Source organism: Ambystoma mexicanum, chromosome 4p (genome assembly GCF_040938575.1).
Source record: "Ambystoma mexicanum isolate Mex_15411 chromosome 4p, UKY_AmexF1_1, whole genome shotgun sequence".
Classification (NCBI taxonomy): Eukaryota; Metazoa; Chordata; class Amphibia; order Caudata; family Ambystomatidae; genus Ambystoma; species Ambystoma mexicanum.
The window spans coordinates 1,158,222,791-1,158,236,894 of record NC_090927.1 but is presented as its reverse complement, the minus strand read 5'-3'; the positions used below and the strand labels follow the sequence as shown (position 1 = coordinate 1,158,236,894).

The 14,104-nt window shown below is 43.2% G+C and overlaps 1 protein-coding gene across 1 annotated transcript in view; it reads right to left on the bottom strand.

Annotated features, from left to right (window-relative positions):
* The window catches only part of MTRF1L (mitochondrial translation release factor 1 like), a 459,754-nt gene that overhangs the window by 361,984 nt on the left and 83,666 nt on the right, over positions 1-14,104 (bottom strand). The window contains exon 2 of the mRNA XM_069606774.1: positions 1,271-1,350. Coding sequence (XP_069462875.1) covers positions 1,271-1,350 — 80 coding nt within the window. The remainder of the gene's footprint in view (positions 1-1,270; positions 1,351-14,104) is intronic.

The following is a 14,104-nucleotide window of genomic DNA, read 5'->3' as shown; positions in this document are numbered from 1 at the left end:
TGGTTATTGGTACTTTGGTCAATTCTAAACTTGACTATGGCAATGCATTATTGTCAGGAATTCCAATCTATCAGCTACGCAGATTACAAATGGCTCAAAATGCAGCAGTCAGGCTGGTAGACAGGGTAAAAAAATCAGTCCCAATCTCTGATCTAAGGAGAGCCTTACATTGGCTACCCATAACACACAGAATTGAGTTCAAGGTTCTGTGGCTGGTTTTTAAATGTGTTAATGGCACAGGACCAGGTTACCTAATGGATAAAATCAGGAAACATGCTCCTACCCGACAGCTGCGCTCAGCAGATAATCTGTATTCCGATACCACGGACAAGGTGTGTGAGTAAAGGGGACCGTAGATTGGAGTCTACGGCCCAAGAGCTTGGAACAAATTGCCCAGAGAAATCCGAGCTATTACAAATCTGACGGAATTCCGAAGGGCTCTAAAGACCTACCTGTTCTGTTAGAACTTATGAAGTTGGGTCGATCGACCGGTTGACTTTTTATAAATGCATTGATAGAGGCATGTTTCTTATTCAAAAGATTTCATCTGCGCCCAATTACAATTAACTTTGTCCGGTGCGCCATACAAATGTTTCAAAATCAAATCAAAATCAAATGTATGGTTCTGCTACTAACATGTCTGCATAATAGGATCCAATCAGCAACACCTTTGAGCTCTATCCAACTATGACCATTATGGTAGCTCCCGAAACTATAGAAACATTGTGCCCTGAAAACAAGGTATATGCAGAGGATTGCTCTTAAAGTCCTCAAATATGTTTTAGTCTATTGACTAACACTAAACGTACACTATTGCACAGATTACTTCTAATGAAACATTTAAACACAAAGTGCTCACTGATCTACACGACATGCCGCAAACAAGTTCATCACAATTATATCCCATGCATGCACTAAAACTACCTCCAGATTCCTTGCATTTTTGTTCAGATGTACCGAAAATGATCAGCAAAGAAGCACAATGCCAAACAGTGGATTGGTCATCAGGAGAGAATTGAGACCATCTCCACCGTTTATCATATAGTGAATCTATTAAGAAGATACACAAAGCAAAATAGACCAGTCTAACACAATGTGCTACATGTATGCAAATGTCGATGTATTCTTCTCAAAATGAATCAATGAAGATTAGGGAAATGTTGGCCATACGTGGCATGGAAATGTCTTTCTTGCCTGTGTATCGATTATCTGCTGGAATTAGGAATTGTTAGGATATATATAATACAGTGAAACAATGTGAAGGTAATACCTGCCGTTTTAGATGGGTTATTTTTTCCTTGCACGAAACAAGTTCGCTCTCTGCAAGGTCCTTTAGCTCTTTATTATCATCTGGAATAAAAAAATAAAAATGCATCAGCACTCAGACTTTCAAAAATATTTCCAAGAGACAACATAATTTCCGAAAAGGGTGTGGTGAGGAATAATGGGATACTGAAAGAACTACCAAAATATAAAAGAAATCAACTGATTTTCAACAAGGTGTTCTTCCACAGTATCAGGACAGATTCTTATTCATTCATAGCAGTGCAGTACAAAACTGACAGTTTAAAAAATGTCAGGATTTTCCCTTTTTATTTATTTATACATTTTTAAAGCGCCCGCGGGCATCGAGGCGCTGTTACAGGGATTGTTTTTTTTTTATTCTTAGTTGCGTATTTATAACCCGCTTAAATACCCATAGGTTTCTAAGCGCGGACCCAGGGATCGAACCTGTGTTGCTTCGTGTCGTCTTGCTTCAAAGGCAGGCACGTTGCCACTGAGCTAAACCGAAATCGACTGAGAAAAATGTAAAAACTAAAAAATACAAAACTAGGAAAAAGCACAATATCCACAGACGTAGGGGATTGGGGTCCCTGCAGCATGTAGCACAAAACAATTTTGAACACTGACAGCCACAACTAGGCTGACATCTGCTTCTAACGAAGTGGGTTAGTGAATGACGCATGAAGGGGTTTGCTGTGTGGTTCATGCATAACAGTTTGGGAAGAGGGTCCGTGAACTTCCTATTCATGGCCCTGGCAAAATCCAACTTCAATTTTAAATTCGAACTGGGCTCAAGAGCATGAGTGGAGGTATAAATCTGCCAGGCAGATATTAGTAGGAATAGTGTAAAGCAGAGACTTTGGCATATTTGTGTTTAAGCAATAAGAGGCCAAAGAAGATACATTGGAAGCGATGAATCGGGAGTCAGAAAAGGAGAAAAGGGAGTGGCAGCTATGGTGGAAAAATATGTGTTTGACAGAGAAGTGATCAGTACAGTTTCTGGTCCAAGATAACATATTAGAGCAGGATAAACATCTTCATCAATATGATTGCAAAAAGGCGAAAAATGGAAGGCGCTGCTGAAAGAAATAGTCTAATGGGCACAGGCAAAGGATTTGGACTAAAAAGCCACTTTTTTATTCATTATTATGAATATAGTTTTAAAATACAAATATAAAACCTTAAGCAAGAAAACCTCTGTCCACATATTTACATCATATCAATCATTTAAAAGTATTAAAAGTAAAAGAAAATGTTTTATTGGAAGGAAAAAGAAAAAAGGAGACGGGAAAAAGGAGCATCTTATGTATATAATGTAAAAACACACACCAATTCATTCAAATGTCTTAAAACTATGATTAAACAATTCAAACTTACAGAGCAAAATGTACAGTTCATGGCCTATTCAGGTTAATCAGTATGCTGCCATCTCCTGAACAGATCAGGTTTAAAAATCTCTCCTGGCTAGTGTTCCACCAATTTAATATTGCTTAGAAATTGGAACAGAAATGTACTTAGTTGGTAGGGCATTTTAGAACAGCACATATTCCAAAGTACTTGGCCTGTATTGCTTCCATAAAGGTCTATATATTTTGCCATACGTTGGTCCTTTAGTGTTTCACAATGTAGGAGTAGATGTTGCAGTGATCCACTTGATTTTGAGCAGTATCTACAGCTTTCCAAATCACCCTTCTTCCATTTTACCATATTTGGTCTGGTTGGTAGGATATTTAGGCCGAATCACATCAGGGTGTATCCTACCTTCCAGGAGGGATATTTGAAGAGGTGTTGTGCACAAGTCGCCAATTTTTTCAAATCTGTAGAGATATTCTGGTATTTTTCATAGCTTCCCACCTTGTCACATGTCTTGCACCAGTCCGCCCACCACAGCCTTTGTTTGTAGCTGCCTGGCACTGAATTGATTAGTTCCCCCTCCAAGCCCCAGTCTTCGAGTGTCTGCTTGGTTGTTTCAATGAGACTATTACTGAGGGGTGCTTCTTTTTCTGAAAATTCTGCAAACATTGTTTTTTTCGGCATGGACTTGAATTTGTAGCATAATTAAACTATTTTCCATACTATGTGGGCCTCTAGCAATAAAAGCCCTAGTTCATATCGGATGTCACTTATCGTATCGCCAATGGCGGCCTTAGGACCTTTTTTCGATATGAATCCTTCAAGGTGGCTGAAATCTTGCCGGAGTAGACTGTGGTGAATCTCAGCCTCATACATCACCATGGGTACTATTTTGGATTTATAGAATTTTAGGAGTGGAATTATGGAGAATTTGCCAAACTTGTAGTTGAAGTTCCTCATTTACGCTATAGCTTTAGTGGCCTTTGGGTAAAAACTTTCCTTTTTTCCTTCGAGTGTTTGTAATGTCGAAGCCTAGGTATTTCATGGCGTCGACCTCAGTCACCGCCATTCCTTGAAGCCATACTGTTTTTTCTCACCGGCCTATCAGGAAGGTTTTGTGAATATTTATGATTAGACCATTTTCTTTACAATATGCAGCCAGGCTATTCAGAAGTCTTTGGATTTCTACTTTAGTGCAGTCTAATAGTATGATGTCATCTGCGTAGGTTATCCAAAAGACTCTGGTGCCCAGAACGTTTGGTGTAATGAAGGAAGCCTCTTCCAAGTGTTCACCAAGGGCTGCCATGTAAGCATTAAAGAGGAAAGGCGCCAAGATATAGCCCTGGCAGGAGCCATTATTTGTTTTGATTTGGTCTGACAATAGTCCTTCTTGGTTCAGATGGGTCCTGACTACTAAGTCTTCATGGAGGTAAACAAGTGGTGCCAGCAAGCCAATAGGGATTCACCAGTTTTCTAGTTTCTTCCACAGCTTGTTTCTGTTCAACCGGTCAAAGACCAAGGATGCCACGTAGATTTATTTGTGTTTGCCCTCCCACGCCACGCGCTGCGCATAGTTCAGCATCCAGCCTTCTAGGTTTATGCCTAAATCAGGGAGGATGCCAAGCTGATTAGGCTTGAGGATGTTGTTTGTTCTGGCCCATTCTTCCAGTGCGGACAATAGGATTGTGCCAAATATTTTTGAATCAGCATCTAGGAGAGCCACTGGCCTGTAGTTTTCAGGTTGTCATTTTTTTTAAAGATAGGCACTATAGGGGCCTCCTTCCAAGTTTCAGGAGTAATCTTCGCTTGGCTGATTGAGCTGAAGTATTTATCAAGAGTCAAGGACCACAGGTCCGGGTTTGCTTTCATGACCTTATTGCAAAGGCCATTTGGCCCTGTCGCTCTTGAATTACTTATTACGTATAATGGCCTTCATTTTTTTGGGAGAAAGTACCAGTGCCCAGTTTACTAATTTCAATTTCTCCCAGCTGATTGAGGGATCTACTGGCTTATATCATTTTGAAAAATGTGACATCCAGTTCAGTTCAGGGATGGGGTTAGATAGGATTTCGTTTTGAAAATTCTCTTTTTGTGTAATTGTTTCCAGTAGTTTCCATACTTTTTAGTTAGGAGGGAAATCCGCATGTTTTCACTGTCTCTTTGATAGGCCTTAGCTTTGGTTCCTTTCAATTTGTTCATATAACTCTGCTTCAGATTCTTCAGAAGATTTTTTAATTGTACATTCTCCCCTTCATTGCAGACCATCCTGCTCAACTCTTTCCTGTATTCGCTTTTGATTAATTTAATTCTCAGATTGTACCGTTATGTCAATTTTCCCATCATGGCCTCCAGAGACCTCCTACAGTTTGTCATTAAAGTCCCGGATGTCACTGGATGCCCAGATTAGCCCGTTTTCCCATTTGATACTTCTAACTTGCCCATATGTGTTTTCAGACTGGAGGGAGTTAGCAAGTGGAGAGACAATGTTAATCGTGCATAAATCGCTAGGGAAACCATTTTCAACCTTGAATTTATATTCACTTTTATGTACTTCTTCTGAAGCAAAGACAAAGTCAATCAAAGAACATTTCTGACCACTACTCCATGTTTTATTAAAAGGCCTCCCCTGTGCCTCTTTCTTGCCTTTCTTGCTCAGATTGCTTAAATTTCAGCCTTCAAAAAAGTAATTCCTTCTCGCCCCTCTGGCGTCTTGCAGGGGCTTTTCTTTACAGCCATGCAGAAAGTCTGAATAGCTCTTAAGAGTCTAGACAATTTGCGTTGAAATCAACTGCTATAATGGCCATACCTCCTGGTTGCGTTTCTTTCCACCAGCTCAAAATTTCATTTAAGTAGTCAAGCAGTACTTATTGGTTCTGATCCCCATAATTACAATACACATCCACAAGAGGTAGATGTAGGGAACTCTCTCTCTTGGTTACACAGACCATACACCTTGTAAATCATCAACCACGATTACCCAACTGGCCATGTACACGTTCTTTACCCAAATGAGTAATCCTCTTTTAGGCCATCCTGCGGACCCGCAAATTGCCATCTTTTGGAAAATTGTATAGCCATCAAGTCACTTTTTCTGACAAGGTGGTTTCCTGGAGAAGTACAAAATCATATTTGGACAGTTCTCCACTACAACCTCCCTGGCTTACCAAGTGGTGGAACCCTCTCGTATTCCAGGAGGCGAGGCTAAAACTACCAAGCAGGTTTTTAACTTACCATAGTTTTAGTTGTAGAGGGTTGGGAAGGTTCATAGTGATAATACCGAATTTAAAAATCTCGAAAACCAAAATCTCGAATACAAAAGGCCGAAAAATAAAATATCGAATTTTTTTTTCAATGTGTTTTTTTTCAAAATGGGGGGGTTCCCCCCCCAACCCCCCTTTTTTTCATTTTTTTTTTATTTTACCCCTTTTTTTTACTTACCTGACCCCAAAAACATATATAAATAAATAAATAAAAAATTCGATATTTTTTTTTTCGATATTTTTTTTTTCGGCCTTTTTGTATTCGAGATTTTGTTTTCGAGATTTTGACTGACCACCGGTTGGGAAATCCACCTCTGATCTCTTATAGCCGTTCCCTTATTTGCCGCTCTCCCTTGATTCCACTAATTCCCTGGGTTTTTGTTTATTTTTCATTCCAAGAATGCCCGTCTTTCTTGGTTATTCGTCGCCCAGCCATTTTCGCCGTAGTTCTCCCAAGAGTGAGATGATTGTTCTATAATGTAAGAAATGTCAAAGCCTCTTTTTGGTGGATTTCGTCAATAGAAGATAGAATTCTCTCTCGTTAGACGGGAGCGAATCGTGATTTTTGCCACCTCCCATCTTTTTCGGTCACAAAATTCTATTCGATCGATGTCTTTCGAGCAGATTTTTTGAAGGCCCGGTATATCATTTAGAATTTACAGGATCTGTGGCCTGTTTAGATATTTTAGGTCATAGTCTTTGAAGATTGCTTCCATTATAACACTTTCCTGTAATTCATGGGAGGCTTCAGATTCCAAAAGGGTATGTTTCTGTAGAGTTCTTCCAGTACAAGTTCTTCTGTACATTTCCTGCTTTTTCCGTCTGCGAGATACTATAGTTTTTATCCGCAGATGAGGGTCTGAAAGCTGGATCGTCCTATCTGTTAATCAAGAGTGAGGACGGCCACTAGGTCTGCTAGGTTTGGGGCGTCCACTTTTTCTGGACAACTTGGCCTAGGGTATTATGCCCTAGGCTCAAGTTTTTACGTCCCTGATGACTGGTCTCATTTCCGTGCCAGTGTGAGATTGCTCCTCCTAGTTTTTCTTTTCCGTACAATGTCGTTTTCTTAGGCATCTTGTGGGGTTTCTCCGGGAATTATAAGCGTTCCTCCTACTGTTGTGGAGTACTGCTTTGTAGTAATTGGAAGTAGCGTCCTTCAAGACACCCCCTAGTTTTGTAGGGCCATCGCTACCGGTCCGCCAAGGGGTCTGAGTAGGAGCCTCTGTCTGGCTGACAAGCTTGCATGCATTCTGCCGGTCTCTGGATGGTACCTGTAACCAAGCGTTTTGGTTCGGGCAAGATCTGCCCTTTTCTTCCCTCTGGGTGCGTTGGTGTCCTTCTAGAGCTTGTTCCAGTTGGTAGTTTGGGGCATTTACCCAACCTCCAGTCTTCATGAAACTTACGGAGGGTAGTTCTTTATCTTTTTGACAGAGCTCAGCCCCATCAATATCAATTAGTGAATACTGCGAGGCAGATTCTCTGCAGTTTATAGGTCCACTTGAAGTCTGTTGTCTTACAAAGAGGGGGGCTGATTTCTGCCCTTCCTTTTGAAACTGGACTGCTTGATGTGGTGAGAGATTGGAATTGGACTTCCCTGTCCTCGTTGTCTACTTGTTTGTTCCCTTTCGGGACTTATTTGGATTATTTCTTTTCCATTCCATATTCTGCATGTGTCTTTTGGTACTTTTTGTTGCTTCTTTCTGAAATTGCTTGGTGGTTTTTGCCTGCGTGCTTGAGCTTTCTTGCGCGCCTGATTGTTTCTTTGTTGGCTTGGGTAGATCCAAGTCCACTTCCATTGCCCCGAGCCGCAACAGCTCTTCCAGCATCTCCTCCCCTGGGGGGGGTATCCATAAATGAGGAAGAATTCCTAGTGACTGCAGTACTTTCGGATTCAGGGATTATTTGAACACTTAGTTCAGCTTCATTCACTGCAGAGACTTCAAGCTGGGAAAGTTTATTTGTTATTTGTACAATTTGTCTTTGGATGTCTTCAGTTTTAGTAGCAGATTATACTTTTCCATGAAGAGGCAGCAGAGTAAATTCCTTCAGAATGTCTACTAAGTGGTTAATGATGCCCGTTCCTTCATTCTTGAAAAAGCAATGTACTTCTTCCCTTGTGTAACTATCAGGTCAGCCACATTATTGATTTGAATAGTGGTGCCTATACAACAAGTGGACCCAAACATTTTGTTTTTACAAGGGATCTGTGGAACATCAGGGTCATAGAACAATGTAACAAAGGAGGGGGAACACAGACTACCTCCTGCTTCTGCGTTGTATGTGGACTAATTTCCAAACCAAACTTCCACCCAGAAGTTAGCACACATACACAACTTCTAATATGACCAGGCTTAACTAAAAATTGTTTTTACATGCAATGTTTCCACCATGCCCTAAAAGCTGAATATTTCCTCATGGACTCCTTTGCCTGCAAGCCTAACTTCCTTGCTCACCCCTTCGTCTCCAAGGAATGGCAGTCTGGTTTTGGGCACTTCTACAGGGTCGGATGAGAAACATTCCCCGATTTTCCTCTGTATTGATTGACTGTTTATAGTAAAATCCAAGTTGGATGTTTCTGCCGTCCGGGCTTCCTTTTGCATTATTGAGCCCAGTTGTTGCTGCTTCGGTCCTCGAGCTCCCCCCCCGTCTTGAAGGATGTCAAATACGGTATACATTTGTTCTGTTTATGAGCCAGGCAGAGAGTTCATTAAAGGACTCAGTCTGAAATGCCTGCTTTTGCTTCACTTCTCAATTTCATGCTCTAGGAGTTTAGAAACTTCTGTGTTACGCCAAGAGTTCCTCTTGTATTGGCCATTTATTAACCAAAACAGAAATGTTGAGAAGAGAGTCTAGTGTAGGTAATAATCTGCTTAGTTTTATATACGTACTGGGTTCCCGGAAGACAGGCTTCTGTTCAAGTCAGTTAGCAGCGTAATCCCTCCCGAGACCAGAACGTTCCAAACGCGACAGCTTGTGCTGGTAAAATTCACTAAAGTAAGGAAGCTTACCATGAGGTTTCAATTGATTTGAGCCTGGCAGCAGTGCTTCTTGGTTGCAGTGTTTGTAAGTGTAGAGTGTTTCGCCTCTCCCTGGCAAACCCTGTCAAATACCAGCAGTGACTTTCACTCACCACTCGGGGGCAGACACAAAAAGCCCAACAGGGGTTTGATAGTCTCTGCAAATATGGGTGGAGACTAAAGCTGTCCTGGAGCTATGTTCAAACTTTACAGTGTAAGAGCAGAAAAGAAAAGCAGCAGATGGCAAGAATACCAGACCCCTGTCCTGATTACACTGTGAGGGGCCCTCTCGACTAGAACGCTGCCTCTGGCCGCTCTGGCTGATGGCACCACTTACCCTCCTTGTGAAGCCTCGTCACCACCTGCTGTCCAAATGGAAACGGGCGGTGTCTGGCAACTCTGTGGCAACAGCGGCCTCGGGTGTTATGCGCTTCCGGCATCCTGCTCATTGCTCGTCCACCGCACCAGTCGGCACCCCCGCCCACAGCTGTAGCGGAGCCCCAACACTTTCTCGCAACTTCATTCTTCTAGTTAGAGGAAAGAGCGTCAAAGCCACGTCAAGCCGCACTGAGAGTAACACACACATCCGCTTCCGACGTGAAACTGACACCATGACTCAAAAGGAGAGACATCACAATCAAAGAAAAGGGATAGCGAAGAGTGTTGAACTATCTGCCCATGCACTCCCAAAAATGTTAATGACCTTTCAGTTTTAAGTGGATTTCTGGGCTGAAGAAGGTGCTTTTTCATGTCATTGAATGTCCAATGCCTCACCTTTTAGCTTTTGTGGATTGTTTTCAGTTCTTGGCCATCCAGGTTATTTGGTAGCAGCAAATCCCAAGTATATCAACCACCAAGGCAGCATTATTTGAGTTTCTCTTTTTTGTTGTCCTGACCGTGCTCATTCAATGAAAGACAGTGTTCCCTTTTATCCAGTAATCTGGGTTTTGAGCTAAGTCCCCATTATATGGGGCAGTTGGATGGGTTGAGACCCACAATGAAAAGGAAACGCTGTGTGTGCAAAGGACAGGACTTTTGGCACTGCCCACTTTTCAGTTATAATCTGGTAATGTAAAGTGCAGCTGCAGCCATTTTTGGGAAGGCCATTCACTTGCCAGAAGTGTCACACTAGCCAGCGCCTGTCAACAGGGGGGCCTTACCTCAACTGCCTTGGTTTTCTTTTTCGCAAAATATGGTCTACCGTCCTGCAAGATACTTCGGACAATGTTTGTAGCCTCGGGAACAGCAGCCAAGCAGAGGGGGAAAAAAACTCTTGCAAGCGATGAGCAACTCCAACAGCAGGATGAAATCACAGGCAACTGAATAGGGGATCTCAACGACAGTTCTTCCAAACAGGAAGGGTTAAGCACAACACTGTGATGGTAAAGGAGGGAAGTCAGGCCACAGAAGAAAGATAGGAAGTGCCAGGAGGCACCGAATAGGCAATCCAGGGAGGGCAGGGATTCAGGAAGGCAGGAGAGCAAAGACTTGTGCAAGGAGCAAACAGGAACTCAATGCAAGGCACACCTTAGTGTTCCCGACACCAGCTGAAATAACGTCCGAGAGCCCCCAGACCAAAAGCGGAAACACAGCCATGTTGGAATGGGCGCTGTGGCCACCATGTTATAGGAATGTATGGCAAGCCATGATAACCAAATGCAGCCCCCTGTTGGGGCCAAAAACACCAGACGCGGCATCAAAGAGATAAGGGATGATAGCTCCCCACTCGATTACTCTTTCACAATTTGTTTGCGTCAGACCTACTTGCTGAAGGCTTCAAATAGGGAAAGGATCTTTGAGATAAGCACTGGGGTGGGTTGGGTTAACACCACAAAGTCTCGACTCCAACAAGATTTTCTGAGGTGACAGACAAAAGGTAGGAGGAAGGAACAGCACAGACAGCTCGTACCTCCAGGCTACAAAAGAAAAGAATATATCAATAGTTGTATGCACAAAAGGTACATTGCGACAGATAACAGGACATCTACCCACCTAGGGTCTATAGTAGATGAACGGGAAACCTAGTAGGTGATCTGATTCCTTTCCCCCGTTGCTGTGGTCCATAGGTCAGGAAACCCACACAACGGAGTCAGTGTGTCCCTCTTCTCACTCACTCACCCCGTATTGACAATGCTGCTACACGGGAGCGCCCAGATGGTGTAGAAGACAATTTCAAAAGGATGCAGGTCTCTTTTTTTAAACACAAAGCTAACAAAAGAGTTTTTAGCCATAGTTTCCACAAGTTCGGGTTTCACAAAGTTCACCCAAATCTCATAGGACTAGAAAAATGGCTCCCTTCTCCTAAACTTCATCCACTTTCAAAAGCCTTTTCTTGAATTACTCCAATTTTACATCAACTGTCTACTTGAACCCTTTCCTTCAACTTGGACCCAACAGGATGAAGGAGAGACTCCAAGAGTACTTCCTGACTCTTCAATAGCGCAGTCTTATGGAACTGCTCAGGGAGTAGCCTTACAAAGTGATCTACTTTTCACCTTATCAAGTTTTCCGGCCTCCTCCCGGATTTATCACTGTTCCCGTTACCTTCTCACTGGGAACTCTTCACCGATTTCACCAGTGGTTGCGGGTTTGTTGCTCTACTCTTCTTCGGCCTGCATGGCTTTGTAGCCCGTTACTGTTGGTGGTCTCGCCATAGTTCTTGAACCGCACGTTCAACCCACCACAGGTCAAGCCACCACCAGAACGACTCGACTTCAGGGTTGTCGGCTCCCAATCGACTGAGTAGATGCTTTCCTCACGTCCCTTGGTTCATTCTCGTCACCCTACATGGCTGCCTCAATGCAACCTTTGAACGTCTTGTTTCCAACTAGCTGGCCTTTTGGCGGCCTCATAGCTCGCCGACTTCTCATTCCGGAGGTCACTCGCTTTGTCAATCTTCATGGCCCCAGCGTAACGTCAGTTCGAATGACATCTGGTCGAACACTCTTCATACTTGACTACAGCATTCTTGGATTCTTCTTTGTCCCAGTACTAATCATAGTGAGACTGATACATTACAGTAACTAATAGTCTCAGAGTTTCATATGTAAGGAAGGGTTGGGTGTTAGGATTAACCTATCGGGTTGGGAGTTAAAGGGGCTATGTCCCAGACTCACGCCCTTGTCCCCGGGAGGGAAATTCCTCTCAAGGATCCTCGGGCATGTAACCACCCTTAGGGGGACTATCACCCCGCTGAGCCTCATTGAAAGGGGCGCCCCTCTGGGGAGAAGTGACGCCATCTGAAGGATTGTTACAGATGCTGTTGGGAGTGTCTAATGAAGAACAGAGGCTGTGATGGCCATAAGTGCAATAACGGAATAGAGAACCAGCATAACATGAGAACTAAGGAACTGTTCAGAAACCTAAACAATCAGAATAACTGAAGCATTAAGAAAGCGGAGATAAAGATCCTGGGGAGAGAAAAAGAACCCCAGGAGGAAAACCCAAAGAGAGATTAAGCACTAAAGGGTAGGGAGAAGACTTCATGAGATGTTTTAAAATGTGTTGTGAGTTAGTAAACAAAACCCTAAACCATTATCAGAAAAGATCACCATAAGGAACTGTTTTTTCCAAACAGACACAGTTATACATTGAAGAGTTGTACTTAATAGGAAACCCCTGAAGCAACGCATCAAGATAAAAAGGTAATGGGGAGGCCAGCAGAAGAGAGACATTCTTTTTTCTCATTTTAGATATTAGTGGTAGGGTCGGGTAGATTTAGGTTTCAACTGAGGACATTTTGGTTTTTTTTACTTCCCGACAAACAAGCACATTTAGTTAGGTTGGGAATTCCCCTACAGGCCTTTCATTATTTAAATTTTAAAAAAAAAAACACAAAATGTCCACGTTGTGTCCGACTCCTCCTTCCGACCCACCTCAAGTGGTAGAAGGTGGAGGAAGGGTAGTGTTCGGAGAAAAAGCGGTAGCAGTGGGAGCATGCAGTGGAAGGAGGGAGTAGTAGTGTGAGAAGGGTAGAGCTAAAGTGGAAGAAGTGGTAACATCAAATGGTGGACAGAGAGTGAATCAAGGTGGGACAGAAGAGTGGCGGTAGGAGTCATGGAGTAAGAGGTGGTAGAATAGAAGAGTGAGGTGAGGGTGAGTGTTTGGACTTGGATGGATCCAACCGAGTGAGTGCAAGGCACTATTCGCTAGCTTCTGTTGAACACTAAGCGGAACTAGCATAGGGAAATGTAGGAAGTCCCTGTGCTAGGTCTGAGAGATGAGGCCTGTGCCTCAAGATACCACAACGTATTTAGATCTTAGAATATTGAGGGTGTACCCCTCGGTAACACCAACCTGGATCTTAGAATATTGAGGGTGTAACCATCAGTAATACCAACCTGGAGATAAGCCCGCCGGGGCTAGGGGCAAGAGGGTGTACAAGACCAGTGAGTGAGAAATTGAAATAAAAACCCTTAAACTTTCCTTGGGACCAAGTATTTTCTATGCCATCTGTGACACCAGCAACAGACGACCCAGGCATGCTATAGGGCAGCAGCAGCAGGGCTGGAAGCAACAAAGAGCGATACAGCACTATCAGAGACCAGGGAACAATCCCCATAACAGTTATGGACAATTACTTCATTTATCGAAGAAGGGAAGAGATAAAAATGTAGGAGACCGCATGATGAGCTGCAAGGAAATGCAGGTTGAAAAGGGGGGAATGCTAAGGGCCTTTCTGAAGACTTCCTGGTGAAATAAAGAGTTGGAAGTACCTTAGTTGGAAATTGGCCCTGGGAAGCAGCTGACTCGAGCATCCATTGAAAGCAAAGGGAACCTTCTACACACAGGAAGGGGAAGTCTAAAAAACCGGTCAGAATCCATTGGCCGGGAGTGCCGTTTGCGCGAGGTTGGAGGATGACCAAGCAACTAGAGAGGAGTGTTCAGTGGTGGGGGAGGACTTGAAAGAGAATTTTGGTTCTTTGGTGTGAGTGAAGGTAAGGTGTTGGGACATAGTGTGGTACCATTTTTTGTAGTACGCTTGAGAGAGTGAAGATAATTATGGAGGGAAGGGGTAGAGAATAGGACAGAGGGGGGGAAGGGAGCAGGAGGGCGGAGGATAGCAGAAGCAGGAGGGGTGAGAGAGAGAGGCAGGTGGCTAGAGAGAGGCGAGAGAGATCAGGCTATATGTTGTATAGTGCTTGTGAGTGTATGTGGAACACTGATGTCATGCAGAATGTTATGGTGTGG